Source organism: Mycteria americana, chromosome 5, assembly GCF_035582795.1.
Source record: "Mycteria americana isolate JAX WOST 10 ecotype Jacksonville Zoo and Gardens chromosome 5, USCA_MyAme_1.0, whole genome shotgun sequence".
In the NCBI taxonomy this organism is placed as follows: Eukaryota; Metazoa; Chordata; class Aves; order Ciconiiformes; family Ciconiidae; genus Mycteria; species Mycteria americana.
This window is the reverse complement of record NC_134369.1, coordinates 10263317-10282247: the sequence shown is the minus strand read 5'-3', so window position 1 is coordinate 10282247 and position 18931 is coordinate 10263317. Positions and strand designations below refer to the sequence as shown.

Here is an 18931-nt window from a genome sequence, read left to right as displayed (position 1 = left end):
GTTGTAAAAATTAACCGTGGGCAAAGCGGTACATGTTCTCTTAAATGAGTTACTGAAATATCTGAACAATTTTAGCATATGTTAAGTCAGAAACATGATATGGAAAATTTTAGATTAAGACTCAAAATATATTATGTGATTAAAAACTAGATTTTTAAGAAGGAAAGTGTTAAGGAGAAGATGTTGATGTTAATTTATAGTAGTCATGGCAACCTAGTTCTTGCTTTTGTAACATTCTGGTCTTTTGGGATTTGAGGGGAGGAAAGAGGGAACAGGTTTTGTTGTTTCACAAGCAAAGTTTGCTCTGCTGAGATTGTGCTTTGTTCTTGCTTTTCTGTAGTCATATCACTCAGTATGCAGTTACTTTAACATAATCACTTCATGCCAGCAGGAGTAGCTCGGGGAAGACAATAGACCTAAAGGAGCAGTTTGAAAATTGGGGGTTGAGCAATCAGTTCCCTGCTGTTATTTATGGGATCAATTCTGAAGGGCCTGACTTTTCCAAAACATTCAGCGAGAGAGTTCAGATGCCTAAATTTTGGTTGCAGGTATGTTCTGTGGGCCACGTACCTAAAGCTTAAGTATTGCAATGCTGATGATTTTAACAGTTAAAGTTCTTCTTTGGATCTACGCCAAAGTGACTTTGCTCCGAAGTACTGTCTTAATAAAAAGAGAAATCTCGCTCTCAAAAGATGGCGATTTTTTTTTTAGGGAGCACAGGGAGTCTGTTCTGAGTTGGTCCCGCGTTCAGCTGGTGCCTGAAGAGCTGACCGCCCTTCCCAGAGCCCCGTCAGTTCGCAGCAGCCCCTCGTCTTCTACCGGCACCGTCCGACCCGCTCGCTGTTGTCTGCGGGTGCTTGGCGGGGCTGGATTTGGGCGGGTGAGCTGGCAGCATTTCGCAGCAGGTCTAGCTTGGTAGCTCTCAAAGTCAGAAGTGCTCTGCTGATTTACGGGAAGCTCTGCTTGCTGCTGTTCGTCACCCTGCTCCCTCGCCCAGCTCTGTGCCCGAGCTGCTTGCTGCAGCTTGGGTGGCTTGGGAAGAGCAAAGCCCCCGCGTCCGATACCTGCTCGCATGCTGCCGCCTGCAGACGCGGCGGAGGAGCCCGGGACGGGGACTCCAGCCTGGTCTGGGTGCAGAGGTTACGGGTTTTCTTCCTGCACGTTTCTTTCTTTTAGAAATAGCTTCAAGCAATTAACTTGAAGGAACTCAAGGAACTAATTGAAATTAATTTTCCTGGAATTAATGAAACACAAAAATAAACACCCTCTGTTTCAATTAGAGGTGTGTTCTGTACGATCGGCTCCGGGTTTGGGTGGGGTTTTTTTCTGTAGTTTTTCTTTTTAATTAGAAATAGAAAACAAAAAGATCACTGCAGCAGGACAGAAATAACCAAGCTGTCCTCAGTTAGAGAAGCTAGTCTGGTTTCGGTCACCATAGAAATGAAAAGCTCTAAAAAATGCATCTGGGAGCAAACTATTTCAGGAAGGCAAACTACTAATTGTGAATGTATTTAAACATATTAAATGGACATAGAGAAGAGAGACATACCAAGCTCCAGACATGTTTTTTTATACTACTTTAGAATAAACGCTGCACTTCAGCTTCTAGCAATACAAAAAAGGGTAAACCTATTGCCCGTGTGCCCTGTTAGCCCTCTGGGCAGAGATGACTGTGTGGAAGTACAGCTCTGCTCATGAATTACTCCTTCAACAACTTTTCCCTTCTTGCAATGTTGCAGGCAGGATGCTCTGTCAGCCAGCGCATACCATGAATTTTCACCTAATGGTCTGAGTATAAACGGAAAAGAGAAACCTCAGTGAGAAATCTAATATTTTAAAAGAATATTAAGTTGGCTGGCAGTTATATTTTTACATTTTAAATTCTAAAATGAGTAAATAAGCTTTCTTTATAGTTCATAAAATAAAAATGTTAGGAGTGTTCTTTGTGTATTGTGTATTCTAATTGCCAATGTAAAATTCGTACCTTACTTAGTAGAGCAGCTCCTACTGTAAATGAGAATTAGTTTGGTAACTGTTACTTGGAATTATATGCGTTCCTGTTGCTCTTATTTATAATTGAAATTTTGATTTTTTTTCCTAATTGGCAAAAATAGAAAAAATAATATTTCATAATTTTATCTTTCTTGATAAAGAATTTGAAATGTTCTGCTTTGTTAGGTGACTCACACTAAAACTTGTCTTTTTTTTCCAAATTACATCAAAATAGACAAAGCCACTGTTTTCTTGACTTGTAAGACTGTTTTAATTTTAGAATGTACTTTAATGTGAAAAAGGAGGAAAAAGCTGTTTTGAAATAGTTACCCCATCTGCAATTAAACAATACATTTAAAATATTTAACTTCAACTGCAGTGAAAATGTTCCTAAATTGCTACTTGCATATGAAGTTTTTAAAGTTCTCTTTAACCCCCAAAAGATTAATTTTTCAGATTTGTTTTCCCTTTTATGATTCTGAGCCAAAACACTTTATGTATTATACTCCATCAGCGGCATAAGCTAATGCTTTCATTTTTTTTTTCCCAAGAATGACATAAAGCATTTTGAACCTAGGCCTCCTTGTTCTTGAAACCCATCGAACCCAAAACCTTAAAGGTGTTTTCCTGTCATTGATCTCTTTTAGATAACGCTTTACTGCTGCAGGTTGTGCTTAGAGGAGGACAGAGAGGGATGCTGCCTGGCAGCAAGAAGCTGGACATGGCTTTGGACATGACTTAAATCTTGTACGAAATAAGTATTACTGATTTTCTTTTTTTTTTTTTTTTGCATGATTTATATTAAATGGTCAAGAGTACTTTGCCGTTTGTTAATGGTGTGTGGATCATTGCACACGACACAGTAATTCTTCTTGGATGGCTTTTCACAAGACAATGCTTTCTAAATGCTTTTCAGGAAGAGAAAAGCTTTCCAGTCCTGTAAGCTAGGCTTTACATGACACAGAAGAGATTTTACGTAGGTAGGAGCACTGTGTGCTGTCGCTGCCCGCTGCGCTCAAATCAACCAGGTGAAGGCTGGGGCTGCTTTTCTGTGCACAGGCTCTAATAAGTAATTCAGCTTTCTTAACAATTCTAAACCATTTTCACCCAAAAAGTGCTTATCTTTACAGAATCGTGGGGAATAAAATAATGCCAGCACAACTATAACAAGTGCTTTACTGTCTTGAGTACAGAAAACCTTACCCAAGAAGAAACTAGGCACCGAAATGACTTTTGAGTCACACCAGCCTCAAAATCCCATGCGTGGTTCTAACCCTGGCTTCAGCCAATGCGTTTTCCTCCGTGCCGGCCCTGCGGTGGCTCGGGAAGCCTGGCTACGGCCCCAGCTCCGCTCGGTCACCAGCCCCTGGGCCCCCGCACGAGCACTCGGGAAGGCTGGCTTTAAACCTCATCTCCTTTGCCCTCCCTTGCAGGAGTGTTTGAAGCCCTAGGCCTCCTGCCTGCTAGCCGAGTGGTTTATTTCCTGGTCTGTAGGATTCCTGAAATGTAGCTACTTCTGAAGATTCATAAAAACACTTTTTCTCTAGGGGAAGGTATGGATGCCTCGCTGGAAGAGCAGTCTGCAGGGTCTGTGGCTTCATGGGCAGAAAAGGCATTGTTAGCTCATTTCACTACCTCCTCCGCACCCACTTCCCATCTAATTTGTGTCCAGTAGCATTTCTACAGCTCATTACAGAAGGTCGGGACAAGATTCGTGTCTCCCTGCGAGGTGCCTGGCATGTCTGCAGGCAGCGAAGCCGTGGTAAGGCTCTCGGTGTCAGCGGCTGTGGGCTGGCAGATACAGAGAGAAAAATGCCAACTTACACCCTGTGCGGATCCTTGCAATCAATGATACTGTGCATATAGACTCTATTGCTTAGTTGGGGTTTTATCTTTTTTTTTTTTTTAAAACACGCAGCTGTCTGTGTTGGCTTCCAATGCCATCTAGTGGGCTGTGATTTTATTTCTCTAGTAGGTAGGGTTCCAGTAAAGACACTTCAAGCCTGTATATGTGCGTACGTTGATATCAATATTCCTTTCCGTACACCGCTGTGTCCTTCGGAATGATCCATTTACAGATATTTATGCTCATTCCCGATATTTAAGGTCGATATGAACTAGAAATTGAAACATGTCATAGAAAAGTAAACAGAACTATGTTTGCAAGTAGACGGTATGACAAATACTTGTCTTTTCCTTTAATGGAGACTTCTAGGATAAAGCGTAAATATTTTAACCTTTCTAAATAGTATAGCTGCTTGTTTGCACTTGAAAGTACTGTTCCTGTACTTCTACATCTTGTTCTCCATGTATTCTTTTTATGTAAGTGGTATAAAAATTGTATTCTCCCATTCATAACACTTTATGCATTTTGAACTCATGATATAGACCGCTTTCACATTGTAACATTATAATCTAGACCCCTTCTTTTCTTTTCTAGACATTGGTTTGGTTCCCTCACTGCTCAAGTGGGCTTAAGGATTCTTCTGTAAGTAAAACCCTTCTTTTTTGTTGTTTTTAACTTCTGACTTAGGTTGATAAAGTATTGTGGGCAAATAATATGTAATACCTCCAGGTTTGTGGGTGAAGTGTGGGATCTGTTATCTACATCTTTTTTCAGCTGTTGGCCCAACTCCCTTGGCTCAGTGCTTCTATTGATACAACAAAAGCATAAATCCTAACCCTAACCTCATTAGTCCTGTCTGGGGGGTTACTTAAGGAGGCTTTGTGGATGCGCCACTGGCTGCTTTTACACATTGTCCTCACTCTAACTCCCCAGGAGCCGGATGACACTTTTGGGACCCCTCGTTCTGCTGGCCCAGGCGCTAAGCTGTTCAGATGCAGGGATGAGCTACTGGCTCTCCCCAGGTGATGCTCGCCACCTCCCCAAAGCTGGACGGTGCTGCAAGAAAGCCAGTTCTGGGACTTTTTTATTCTGCTAACCCTAGCGCTAGTCCTGTCCAGTCTAATTTTACAGGCAGTATTGGCAGAGCAACTGTGGTTGAGGTACTGGTGCTTTCTGTATAGACTCAATCATGCCACCTTCTCTGTGCTAGCCCCAGCCGCTACAGGCACAGGGAGGAGATGGCTTTTTTCAGCATCATCCAGCTCTTTGGGTGGAAGTGAGAGCACTGCTTGGAAAGATTATGTGATTTAGTCACATGTTCTGTTTGCTCTCTTTTTCTTTATATGCATGTGCACTCACTCTCTTTTTTTCAGATAAAAGGCAGTTTAGGTAAAGGTGATTTGGTACACACCATGCTGCTTTGGAGTCCTTTCTGCATTTGGGCCTTGGGTGGGTGGTGTTTAAGGCCCTTGGTTGCTTCCAGTGTCAATGGGTGAGCACCAAGAGTGTGACTGTTCACCACATCTGGGGATTCACAGTCCTGCCTGTTGTGCCTAAACCCAGAACTTATGGTGTGCTCTAAAAGGCAGGTGGTGCACTGTGCCCTTGGCTTTTCCCTGTAGAGCATCATCTCTTGGCATGTCCAGGCTTCACAGAGTTGGGCTGAGCTGTTGAGTTGGCACTGTCACGACTGTGGTGATTGGGATGGCCTTGGGGCTGAGCCCACGAAGTGCAGTGAGGCGGTTGTTGGCACAACGGAGGGGACACGCAGGGTTTTTTGGCCTTTCAAAGGCAGTGGGCGCTTTTCCAAATGCTGCCATACACTCCTGATAAGAGTCCCTAAGAGCCGTCTGTCTGAGCTGCAATGGCCTGTGCCTGCAATGCCGCCGCTCGTTCAAATGGTGCAATGAGAGGGCTGGTGAGAAATGCTTACTGTGTTTGGAAACAACCTTTGATCCTTCTTTGAAACTTATATCAAATGGAAAAGACCTATTTCAAAATACCCTGCCATTTGCTAACGAAAAGGAAGCAAGTTGGGAAGTTATGAGGGGCTTCATTTCCTCCACTTGCGCAAAGGTGATAAGTAAGCAGAAAGGGAGGACTTTCCTGTCTCAGAGTTTGCAAGTTTATCACTGATGGCGGAGTAAACGATGTACCCTAGGACTTTTATGAAGAAGATGAGAAGAATGCAGAGCTCCAAGCGTTAGCATTTTAGATGCATTAAGCTATCTAGACCACATGTGAAAAATGTTATTGCCTACTGAGCAGTTAATGTGCCCATCAGTTATGGCACAAACTGTTCTGTCTTCTGGAAACCAGAGGAGACAGAACTCAATATCATTCAGGTGGTCTGTAATTGCTTTGTTTTGCACAACACTGCATGAAGTGACTGAGTCCCAAAGTTGAAAGTGTTGCAATAAAGATCTTAAATGGGTTTGCATGTGGAGCAAAGAACACTAAGTGCCTGAAACTTGGTAGCAAGAGATTTTTAAGCACGTTTCAAATTACTGGTAAAGGTTTTTTGCGGCCCCCCCCCATACTTAGTATGCTGCTTCCTAAGTGGAAAAAAATAAGAAAAAATTGTGTATGTATGCACTGTATACTATATATATATGTATTTGTACACACGCACACACACATACACACACACTATAGTTTTCTTTGCAGTTAAGAGCATAGCCATGTGAAAATATGTTGTGGCATTAATAACTATATCAGAAATGGAAATGATAGTTGTCAAATAGTCTGCAATGACAGGCTTCAGATTTTAGCTAAAAGCTGTGCATAATTTCAAGGTTTTGCTAGTTTTTTCCCACCCCAGAAACTCTGTATCTGTGGCCCTGAGAATGGCAGACACCTCTAGAAGGAGAGTTAGTTATTTATTCATATTCCAAATCACAGTTGAGGACCTGCTCTACCCATCATCTTTCTGCCATGCTGCTGGTTATGGTTTAGGTGTGTTGGCCATGCAAAGAAGAGCATCCTAAGTTAGGGCAGGCATACTGCCAAGTAGCTCCCAAGCAGTCCCTTGGATGGCTAGCATTTAAAGAGGCCATACATTCACTGTGCTGACTTACATGCTCTGTGACCTCTTCTGAGGAAAAACTGGTCTGATACAGCTTTATGGGCCATAAGATCATGATTGCTCTTCCAGATGTCTCACCATTTGGTATGCCAGAACATTAAATTGCTCTATAAATTCACTTAGCTTCACATTGTCAGTGGAGGAAGAGTTAATCGGTTCACTTGGATACTGTAAATTGTCCTTCATGATGTGAAGGTGCCCAGCTGACTGGTCCTGCTAAGCCAGACCACTGTTACTGGCATTGCAGTGACCGCTCTGCTCAAGCCAGGCAGGCTCAGTGCTGTTGGTCTTATTTGAAGACAAAGGGATTAGCAATTTTTGCTGAAACTCCACTATTCACCCACAAACTAAAGCAGGGATTACAGAGAGGTGAGTTCATCTGCCTTTGCACTTCTGAAAGTGGCTACAAAAATTGCACGATGCTATGGCAGAGTATCTGCAGGGAGGGGCTTGGCAGCAGGCACAGGGAAGCCCAGCACCAAGTAGCCCAGCTACTTGGTATCCAAGTAGCCCAAGCTGGGCTATCCAAGCTGGGTAGCCCAAGCCGGGCTATCCAAGTAGCCCAGCACCGCTGGAGCAGAGATGCTCAGTGGGCAGGCAGCTCGCTGCAGGTGAGCAGCGCTGCTGGGCTGCCTCGTGCTGCTGTAGTACACGCTGACAAACCTGCCTCGAAACAGCTGCTTGGAAATACCGAGCATTTTTTTCTAAATGCCGATGGAGTTTTATTGGACCAGACTCTGCCTTCAATTACTGGTAAGCAATTCCTAGCTTGTCATCTCCAGACAACTACCTCTAGGTCCACCTCAGCCTTGTTACGCTTTCGTTTTTGAAGAGGGTTTTTTTCCTGAACATGCTGGTCACTTCTAGCTGGCTGCAAGGCGTTACTTACAGTCGCATTTCTACAGCAGCGGCTTTGCTGCGTGGCTCCCCGTAACTGCTCTCCTTCTCCCTGTCATTAACAGTGACGTACTCACACTCGCGGCGTACCTGAATAGTCTTCTAGTAGCGCAAAATATCAGTTGAAACTTTCACAAAATCTAGGCTTTTGGAAAGCTCATTTTTAACAATTTTTCCATTCATGTATCACCAGGCTTTAAAATGTGTTCTTTTAAATAATTTCTCTTTTATTAAAAACCAACAACAGCAGCAACAAAGCCAGCGTGAGAGTAATACAGGGTAATTTGAGTAACGACCCTAAGTTACCCTGTGATTTCGAAAGAACAACAAACTGTTTGACAAAAACCTCGATGCAAATAACTTCCAAGCGGAAAGAATGACTGGCTCTAGTAAAATCCAGCTCACTCCAGATATCCCGTTAGCTTGAACAGGAGTAAGATGTAAATAAGAGCATGACTTGACTCCTTATATTGAATAACTGTTTGGGGTTTTTGGGTATACATAATCATATTAGTTGAACAGAATCTCATAACAAGTGCGAATTTCATAGTAAAGATGTCTTTATTCCAAAATAATAATAATGTGTTAGCCAGACAGCTACAAAACATCTACACAAGACTTTGGTAAGAAATATTCATGGTAGCTTTTTCATAATTCCACAGCAAACAAAAACAATGAAGGAAATCTAAAAATGCAATCAAACAAAACTTTGTTTAAATTGTATCCTGCACACACAGAGTCCTACTGTACATTTGTTAAGCCCCTAACTTTTCTTTTTTATTATGTGTAAAGCTTCTACAGTTTGTATGTTAGAAAAAACCCCATACACACAATGCTAAAATCTGATAGTTGAGGTCTACAAAACTGGAGTGATATCTGTGCTTTCAGTTCAGCAGTATTATTCAGGAGATAAAGAGAGATAACAGTTCTCATTTTTATTGACTGATAACCAGTGACTATTACACTACTAGAAAGTTTACAGTAACAATGCAGTACTTCTACATATTGTATATCAGAGCTTTTATTCTGAATAGAAAATCAACCTCTTATTTTTTCTTCATTTGTTTTTGTTTGTGGTTTTTTTTTTTACAAAATGTAACAAGCTTAAATATTTATTTTGTATCAAGTTAGAAGAAAGACAAGTAACTTGTAAAATGTTTCAACAGAAAAACAGTGTGAAAAGCTGAACCTAGGCAGGAATGATCACACATTTCTGACCCAGTACAATCTATGTTGTCATTGCATGTATTAACAAGGTGGGGGGAAAAAAAAATTCCAACATTCATAACTTTAATAAGCCTAAGAGAAATGACTGGAAATCACACTGAGCAGCCTTCTAAGAGAAAATAAAGTATATGGAGAATCAAATTAGTAAGAACCACAGTGAAAGGAATGCCAGATTGTTTTAATGGACATTTTTGTGGGCATGTTCAGAAAGATGTGTATTTCCTACATACCTAAAGGTGTATTTGGACTATGTAGCCTTTGGCAAAGGGAGTAATTAAAAGACAAAACAGCTTGATGGACTGGAACAAACATGAAAATGAAAATAACATTATTTTTAATTGATTATTTGCAGAAACAGGCACAGTTTTGCAAGATTAGCTTCAACAAGGGTAAGGTAAGGTTTGATGCGATAAAATGTAGTCCATAAACTCATAGCACTTTGCCCATTCAGGAGACTTTCTTCTTCTGCTCCCTCTGCCCCAAGCTCTCACAGATCCAAGCCTACAAAAACGACTCTGTCACACATTTCACAGTCAAAGATTATTTTTTGAGAGATTAACCTCGGCTGGGATAGCCTCTGTCAGGCTCAGCAAGAGCGGCTCACAAAGATAGGTGGGGTGTGGGTCTGGATTGCACGTGTAGCTCTGCCCTGGCTGAGCGCCTGGCATCAATCGCTGTAGCTCTTCTCTGCAGCCATCTGTTCCTTCACCTGAAATATGCTCAGCCGGTCAATCCTCCAGTATCTATATCATTCCACTGGGGTTTTTTTGTTGGGGTTTTTTTGGTCATAAAAGGGTAATGTGCAAGGTAAGGTCATAAATACATTACTTAGGGACAGTCTTGGTGTTACACTGTAATGACAGTGCTATAGAGACATAAACTGTAGAATTTTTCAACAGGTACGAGGCAGCAAACTATCTGAATTAATATTATCAAATGAGCCAAGCTGTGCAAAATGTAAAGTGTTTGGTTTTAGCATTAAACCTTCTTGGTTTTTTTCCTCCTGGTTTGGTTCACTACGGGCTTGCATCCATTTCATTTAGCAGCAGCTGGAGAGGCTAAACACTGCGGTTGGTTCCATTATTTCCCTGGCCCTCCCTTCATTCCAGGTCGAAAAAAAGCTGTAAAATACCTTGAGGGGGTGGGGTGCGACAGCTGTGGAGGTCCTGAGCAGCCTTTGCAGTGTTCAGTGGAGAAATGATGATGAAAAGCCGTACAGTGTAATGCAACCAGCCCGCCTAGCCTGTTCAGGTCCAGGGAGGTAAGGAGAGGATTCCCAGGGTAGTGATGGGGAAGTTGAACCGTCTCAGTGGGTTGTGATTCACATGAAATGTGGACACTTAAAACCTGGGTGTCAGGTTCTCAGGATTGTGACCAAGTGTTAAGGAAGTGAGGAAATCACTTAAGGCTGGTTTAAAGAGACTATAAAATAAATTTTTCTCCATTCATTTCTCTCAAGCTTATTTTAAGAGTCAACAGTCTTTATTTTCAGTGCACTGTTGTTACTTATGTAGAGACATAGGTGTATGCTGCCTTTCCTGGACCAAAAGATAACCCATCCCCTTCATCTCTCATCTTTAATGCTAATTTGTTAAACTTACAGGACAGTATTATATTCCAATGGCAAGTGAAGCCCAAGGTCTCGCTGGTCCTACACCTGGTTACACGTAGGGATGAGAGCTAAACTCTGCAGGAGATGGTGTAAAATAGAAAAGCAATTAGAATGGTGAGGAGCTATTTTCTAATCTCAGGCAGTTTGTTGATCGCTCAAGTGGTCAGGGAAGACATTTATCCTGGCTAGTATAGCTACAAATGAGTAATTCTCACAGATTTAGTAATTTTTAGATCCTCCTATACTCTGAGTAAAAAAACATAAATGACACTGCTGTAAATATATTCTTGTTTCAATTTGTAATTAATATTTTAAGAGGCTGTCATTGTTTCATTTCAGAGGCTCCCTTCCCTTTGTTTGTTATAAGGGATGCGTGAGAACCTGGCTTACCTTTTCTCTACCATTTTTATTATATCATAAACCTCTTTCTCTCTTCACCGTGATTAACAACCTCACAAAACTTAATCTGATTTTTTAGTGTCTCTCATGTGGAAGTCTTTCTGTGACACAGCTGTTGCGACTCTCTGTGTTTGGACCAATTTCTGTTAGTTCTGTATCCATTTTGAGAGGCAGTGGATAGGCCCAATAAAAGAATATGGCATCTAAAGATGTTATGACATTCACATATTTTCTTTGTGTGCTGTTTTGACTGTGACTATGTAGTGGGCAGACATCACTATTGAGCTGCACAAATTATTTCCTTTTTAAGTTTTAAAGAAACACAGACCATTTTGCATGGACCATAGCATCCATGTGAAGAAAAGTATATAGGATAATTATTATAACTATCAGCTTAACCCAATAGTGTAAAAAGATAAACATGCACCTTTAATATTTTTGAACCAGCATTACTGAAATTACTCCTTGGCATAGTTGTGTAATCACGTAGGCACTGCTTTGGATTTTCAAAATCAAATCGAGAGACAAATCCTCCCACATATGAAACATGTCACTTCAACTTAGTTATGTTAATATGCATGCATCCCATGTCTTTACAAGTAGTATTTCTATATGGCTATTCCATGTCCACAGATATGTGTGTATTTTAGTTAAATGACTCATAATGACTTACTATTTTTATGCATTAAGGGCTGGCTGGAGTATCAAAGATTTACTCTCAGCAAAAATCTGTGAGGAAATATTTATAAAATATATTTCTTGCACCAGCAAGACTAAAAAGCAAACCACACTGCAAAAATGAAAACTAATATACACTTTATATTTGTTTTGTTTTAAAAACCAAACCAAGGTTGACTTTCCATTTAGCTCAGAGTGCATCACTTGGAAGCCTTGTGTTTTGTTAACAAGGATGAACGTTACATGCTCTTAGCTCCTTTTTGTCTTTGCAACTAGTAAACTGGCTACTTTTGGACCTCTTCTTTACCATCATGTAGCGTTCCTGAATTCCACCTCCACAGAGTGTAGAACATTCTGTCCAAGCAGTCCATGGTTTCAGCCTACAAACTGAAAAAATAAGTCATTTAATTAAGTTTTTAGTATTTCAGTCTAACCTACATATCTCAGTATGTGTACCACTATGCATGTGTGCACACTTACATCTCTTGAATCTAAGATAGCATATTGCCTAGTTTATTACAGCAGGAATTCAGAAACCCCAATTAAGTATAACCAAGGTGCATTTGTCAAACACTGAAAAAATTTATTAAAAAATAAATTTACTGTCTACATTAAAAAAGATTACATTAAAAACTGTTAAATGTTAGACAAGCGTGAACCACAACTTAGCAGTAATTAATATTCGGATAATGTAAACTATACCACAAGATACTATGTTTTATTGATTTGAGGCATCAGTGCTTGATAATACTGTCCCTTATTGAAAAAGCAGCCTGAGCAGATCTCTCAGAGCAGTCCGAGTCTGAATCAGATTATTGAGGTGGAAATCAATTCAGTTTTGGAATTCAGTATTGGATCCAGGAACAAGTTCAAAGGTAACTGGATGCAAAGATTAGCACCCAGGTCTGTAGAAATTGCAGCGAGTTCTTCGCCAGGTCTAAATTCTAGATTTTTTTCACGTTCCACACTTCGTAGTGAGAAGCTAAAATATTTTCAGTGATGAGACATGGACAGATGTCAGCGTTTCTCCATTGTGCCCTAAACTTAGGTTGCACGTTTTTGGTGACCGGCAAACGCTGAAAGTGGCTATGCTTTACTTCATTGCTAAAACTTTCCCTGGACTGAAATGCTGAAAATGTTCTTGCAGCATGAAGTGGAGCTGCTCACAAACTCCCGTTATGCAGAAAAGACAAACAGACATGAGCATACGAAAAAATGGTTTCACACTCACCTGGATATTGCTCACTATCTATATTTTTTTTTGCTTGTTCACTTCTCCTTTTCTCCCGGGCCTCTTTCCAGCGCCTTTTTTCCATACCTGGGCCTCTCAGGCATTTCCTTACTCGACATTTTGTACGTTGGACAGTTTCTGGGCATGCAGTTCCTCCAAACTGTGGTTCGATTTTAATCATTCTTGTCCTGATCATATGGCCCTTTCCACATGAGGTATTGCATTCGGACCACTGGGACCACTCTGTTAGTTCACAGTCGATGGCTGCAAAGAATGAGAAATATTACACAAAAGCCGTGAGACCTAAACATAAGGTCAAGAAGAATCACACAGATGTGCCTAATGAGATTTTCCACCCTAAATACATGAATGCAACTTAAGCCTCCAGTCTTTTCAGCAAATGTTGTGAGGCTACACGTCAAAATTTTCTGAGTCCATTTCTAGCAGAACTCTTATTTGACACATTCCTCAGTTTCTTTTTCAAGAGTGGTGCTGGCAGATCACTAAAATTACAAAGAACATATAAATAATTCTCCTGTGCCTTCTTCAATTTTCCTACCCATATGTCTGTTTTATAATGAAAAGCTGTTAAAATTGAGTTATATTTACAAAGAATCTGATACCTCTGAGATCGAAGCCTTGCTTTACTGGTAGTGTTATGCAATAAGCAAGATTCACTAATACCATTATGTCTTAAAAGTTTTAATCTTTCAGCACTGCTTAAAACTTACAGGCCCAGTGAATAATAATCAAATGATATTTCACATTATTTAAGAAAAGCTGAATTAGCAAATTACAGTGTAAAAGCCTTTTAAACCAATATTTTCTGTGAAAAATAATGTAATTAGTTATAAAGCCCCATAAACCAGCTGGCAACAGGACACTAAAAGCAATCATCTCTTATTCATTCAGCAGCACCTTAGGCTATCACGCTTCACAAAGGCTGCAAAGCAACTAGAAATTTGCACCACCCAACAAGTGGGGGGGTTTAGCAGCGGAAGGTAAAAAATCAATGCAGCTCTCTCCACACCATCCACTGGCTTATATGATGTTCCAGGTTGCAAAGGGACATAGATCAGTAAAAAGGCTACGTTACAGTTCAGAGATGTATCAAAGATGGAGCGAGCCTCTTTTGTGCTCTTTCTGTGAGCTAAAAGAATCACACAGGTGATTTTAATCCTTCTTTCCTTCCTTCTTTCCTAGCACACATTCTGCGTTTGAGTAAAAAATAGGTTTTATATTTCTAACTTATTTACTATTGGGAAGTGCACAAAGTGTTGCCTGAAGTTGTAGTGTGTTAAATATGCAGAAACCATATACCCAAAGCAGTATTGTCATCAGTGTAGGGCTGAGTAAGGCAAGCTGAAATTAAGACATGGTCGTATTCCAGCTCTCAATAGCTGAAAGTGCACGATAATAATACAAAAATTAAAAAAACCCATCCACATTGATATCACTCCTATCTAAGAAGTGATGCTAAAAAATGATGATAAAGTTTTGGCCTATAGACTGTGACACAGATAATTAACCTCCTCTTTCCAGAGAGTTTCCCACTTACGGCATTCGGGCAGCATGCATTTTTCTGCTTGTTCCAGCTCCTCATTGCAGTCTCCAAGCTCAGCGGCAGATTTCAGCATCCTTTGCCGGGTTCGCATTCCCTTCCCACATGTTACACTGCAGTCACTCCATTCAGACCAAGGAGAGAGCAGACAGGGGATGGTATCTAATAGGAGAATAAAAAGGTAATGAATTCTTGTTATACATAAGTTACAAAGGTATACGTTTTGAAAATAATACAGGTGGAAAATGCACCATGTTTTATCTGTCATCGACCAATTATACTTTGTTGTCACTTTGGACAAAAGAATCACAAGCTGAATGATGTTGCTGAAGAAGCTCAGAAAACACTATATTGCATTGAAAGGTTTGCTTGGTTTTAATACCTTTTCTTTGCTATCTTTTTCTATATCTTATTCATATCTACAGGGTCCCGGTGTTTCCAGGGAATAAATAGTTTAAGAAGGTATGTTTCAATCATAACTCCTGTAAAAAAACCTGGATTGTTGCAGTGGACAGAACTGGAAGTCAAATTGATATAATCTAAAATGTGATATTTCCACATTTTATCTACTAAAAATCTTTTTAAACTTAATTCTTTCGGTCTTTGATGAAAATGCTAATATTTCTTAAAAAATATTATAGTCACGGTAATAGTCAATTAATAATCACAGTAAGGGTGAGACTGGCTGACTGCACAAAAGGAGCACCTCAATTTCTGAACTGTTCATGGGCTAAAAGGCACTGTTTTATTCTAGCCTGATGATTAAATGTACCTCATACTCCATAAATTAGAGTTCCTTATATATGGCTTGCTAATATACACATCACTGTATGAGTAATACAGTAATAGCATACCACTGAATATTTTTTACTGATACTCTCATTCTGTTGGTGAACGTGGTATTTAATGCACCTTCCCTAAGGGATCTAATTTTAAGGAGAACAAGAAAAAGCAACATTGCTTCTGGTTTAGCTGTATTCTTTGTATGATGGAGCAACATGTCAGAAATGGTGCCTGTATAGCAGAGGAGATAAACTCACGGACACTTACGGCATTCAGGCATCATGCATTTCTCTGCCTCTGTAGTTTCTGCCTTGCACATGGATCCATCAGCAGGAGTCATCTTGATCATTCTGTGTCGTCTCTTCATCCCCATGCCACAGCTAGCACTGCATTCATCCCACTCTCCCCATTCGGTGACAAGGCAGCTGCTAGGGGCTATTCAAAGTGGACAGAGAAAATCATTCGCTAGTAGAGCTCATATAAAAAAATGTTGGGCAGTGCTCCTGCTATTAGCTGGATTTTACCAAGCTAAATAAAATACTTACAACATTCCTCATTTACAATACATTTCTCAGTCTCTTCAGTAGGCACTTTGCACATAGAGCCATCTTCAGGGAATTGTTTTACATATCTCTCTCTAGATCGCGTTCCCATCCCACAGGAAACACTACAGGGGGACCATGTAATCCAGTCAGACATCATGCAAGTGGAACCATCTAAAATACAGAGAACCATTTCAATTGCTAGTATTAACATGCTTGCTGATAAATCTGTAGTTGCCCGTTTGTGTCCAGTATCACTTCTATGCTGCCTCTCACATTCTATCCTCTCCTCTATTGCTTACTTTACTCCTTTCATTTATACTTCTGCGTACTTCATGCACCGACTCAGATGAACTGCAGAATTGACCAGAGACAGCTTCATTTTGTATTCTTCAGCAATTATTCCTCTGACCCAAGTCATACAGCAACCAACAGCTTTAAGAACCTTAAAGGAAAAGTCAACACTACAAGGTGTTCTTCTCCTCCACCCTTTCCTCTTGATTACCTTCATCACTACAGCCTGGACCCATGCATGGCTGAAAATCTTGGGTATCTGGACAGGGCACACTGAGGTCCAACTGAGCTTTAAGCATCCTCTGCCTCATCCTCTTGCCCTTTTCACAGGTAGAAGAGCTGCAGGCTGACCATGGGGACCAGTTTGAATATATGCAGGTCTCAGGGGTATCATCTAAAAAGTAAGAAAAGGCAGTGAACTTTAAAAATAGATTGTCCTCCATTTGCTTCTCTTTACTTGGCTGGTGATTACTTTTGATGCAGTAGGATACATTCTTTCCTCCTGCACTCTATCTTCTCTGTTTTTAACCCAAAGGAAAAAAAAAAAAGACCAATTGCAAACTTTCATTTAAAAAAAAAACCAACAACGTTTAATTTCAACCCCAAAAGGCTTCTCTTATTGCTTTTATTGTTATTGTCATCTTCCAAGTATACATGCAATTTCTTTGCTCTATAAAGGAAGGCTAATAGTAGATACCAGAAAAGATGAAAACCTAAATCACTTTTTGGCACTGAGTGGGACTTTTGCTCCTAACTCAGTTTTGTACTTTATCTAGAAATGACAGTGAAGAATGGAATAAAATATAAATTAGTACAGCACAAACTAATTTAAAAAGTACCTTCTTCTTTTTCCTCTGGTGCTAGGTCTGCCACAATATCATCTATGTTATCAGGTACGATATTGCATTGCTCCCCCTGCAAAGAAATATTATCGTCAAGATTGGATATAGGAAACTCATATGTGTACGCAGTGAGAGGCGCTAAACCAGTATACTGTGAGGCACTATTGCATCTGCAGCACTTCTTGCTCTTCTAATTCCTATGCATACATAAAAAAAAAAAAAATCCCCAATTAAACAGATGCAGCAATTACCAAAAGTAGGAGAAATAATACCTTAAGACAGTTTTAAATTTAAGAAAGAGTTTTAGTTCTTTTCTGCCATTATCTTTGTTGTGGTAGGTTAAGGAGTGTAGATTTGGGGGGGAGGGGACAGGAAGGAGTAGTTTTTTGGTTTATGCAGTGGGGTTTTTCGCCTCCTTGAGAATTTTATATATATATATTATACCTTGCGTGCAATTCTTTCAATGACAACTCTGGCTACCAGCTTGATAGATCCTCCTTCTGGATCATAAAATGGACTTTGAGGATGATCTAAGCTTGTAAGTGGTCTGATCTTCTCTTGAGGCACTGTAGGTTTGTTAGGAGACTGCAATCAAAAAGAAAAAAAAATGTTAAAAAAGAAACTAACAGTTATTATTAATAATATAATTCATCTGCAGAAATTAAAACTCCTCCAAAATGCTAAATTGGGAAATTCCCATATAAGACGAACTCGGTACATTCATACTTAATGGTAAGGCGTTGAGGTTTTTTTTGTCAGGAAGCACTTCTCTGACACTTTGGGATTCAACCCTGAAGCTGGGCTCACAACAAGATGTATGCCTTGTGTGGTTTGATAACTACATTAATAAAAAAATTATTCAGTATGCCTCCAGAGCTGCATTATAACTGGAAGAATTCCTTAGGTTCTAAAGAGACCAGGTCTGGATGAAAAAAAACAACCATCTTCTGTCATCTGAAAATATGTGTGGTATATGGAATATGTGGAATATGTGTGGTATTTGAGGATGTGGCTAATTTTGCCTAACTTCAGCTGTCCATATTGTCTGTATAGACACATAGTGTCACTTGCCACCTATGGAGACCTAACCCATTCAGTAATTTGACGTAACTCATTTGGTCAAAAACAGGACTTTACCAGAGGATGACGTGAATCTCTTCCTAGACTGAAAGAGTGATGGAGACAGAGAAAATGGATGGTTTTAGAGTTTTGTAGTGATGAGAAGTCCAGAGTTTCAATCCCTGCTGTAAGGAATAGTTAAGTTTTCTGTGCCAGGCAGAACAGTTGGCATTGGGTTGAAACAGTAGAAAACTCAAGTTGATGTGGCTGCTGATGGCACACAGATTTGTATCAAAGGGCTTGGACACCTTAATGCTTAGTTTTGAGCAAACTAAGTCCTCCATTTATTTAGTAGGTGAATATAATAATATCCCAGGTGAATGTAATATTATCCCATTAATAATAATGCTTAGGGAATTCAGACACAATGACCGACAGTAACTGTAGCTAGCATCTGTCTAAATGAGTTTTAATTCATTATAAGCAACATTTTTACTAAGGTAGTATAAAGGCATATATGGCATTACCATGGATCAAATAGCTTTCATTCTTCACTGCTTTAAGGTAAACTTTATGTTTTGAATATATTACAAATAGTCCACGTACCTCATAGGTAACGCCACTGTCTGTGCCAGCATCCCAGGGTATTAAATCCTGAACGACTTTCTGAACCCAGCCACAGTCCTTGGTACAGAGATCTTCAGCAGAGAGACCCACGTTCCAGTCCGGGCTGGGGCCCAGCATGGTGAGGAAGGACATCAGGTGCCGGTGACGATCGACAGAAAACTCAGCAGAGGGAGCAGCTCTCCTGCAAATTGGCCATAGGAAGACTATTAAAAACTGAATTCAAGTTTGCTGTTAAGAGGGCAATGAAACTGGTGCT

The 18931-nt window shown here is 40.2% G+C and overlaps 1 protein-coding gene and 1 long non-coding RNA gene across 3 annotated transcripts in view; one reads left to right on the top strand and one right to left on the bottom strand.

Annotated features, from left to right (window-relative positions):
* LOC142409679 (uncharacterized) overlaps nt 1–4480 on the top strand; it is a 70093-nt gene extending 65613 nt beyond the window's left edge. The window contains exon 3 of the long non-coding RNA XR_012775735.1: nt 4433–4480. This is a non-coding gene — a long non-coding RNA (uncharacterized LOC142409679). The remainder of the gene's footprint in view (nt 1–4432) is intronic.
* Nucleotides 4481–11857: 7377 nt separating this feature from the next.
* The window catches only part of SPON1 (spondin 1), a 207325-nt gene continuing 200251 nt past the window's right edge, over nt 11858–18931 (bottom strand). For both annotated transcript variants that reach the window (XM_075502086.1, XM_075502087.1), the window contains exons 8-16: nt 18655–18856; nt 17434–17574; nt 16987–17062; nt 16359–16541; nt 15857–16027; nt 15579–15746; nt 14526–14690; nt 12968–13231; nt 11858–12123 (exon numbers count right to left, since the gene is read on the bottom strand). In XM_075502086.1, the coding sequence (XP_075358201.1) occupies nt 11960–12123; nt 12968–13231; nt 14526–14690; nt 15579–15746; nt 15857–16027; nt 16359–16541; nt 16987–17062; nt 17434–17574; nt 18655–18856 (1534 nt within the window). In that variant the 3' untranslated portion in view covers nt 11858–11959. The remainder of the gene's footprint in view (nt 12124–12967; nt 13232–14525; nt 14691–15578; nt 15747–15856; nt 16028–16358; nt 16542–16986; nt 17063–17433; nt 17575–18654; nt 18857–18931) is intronic.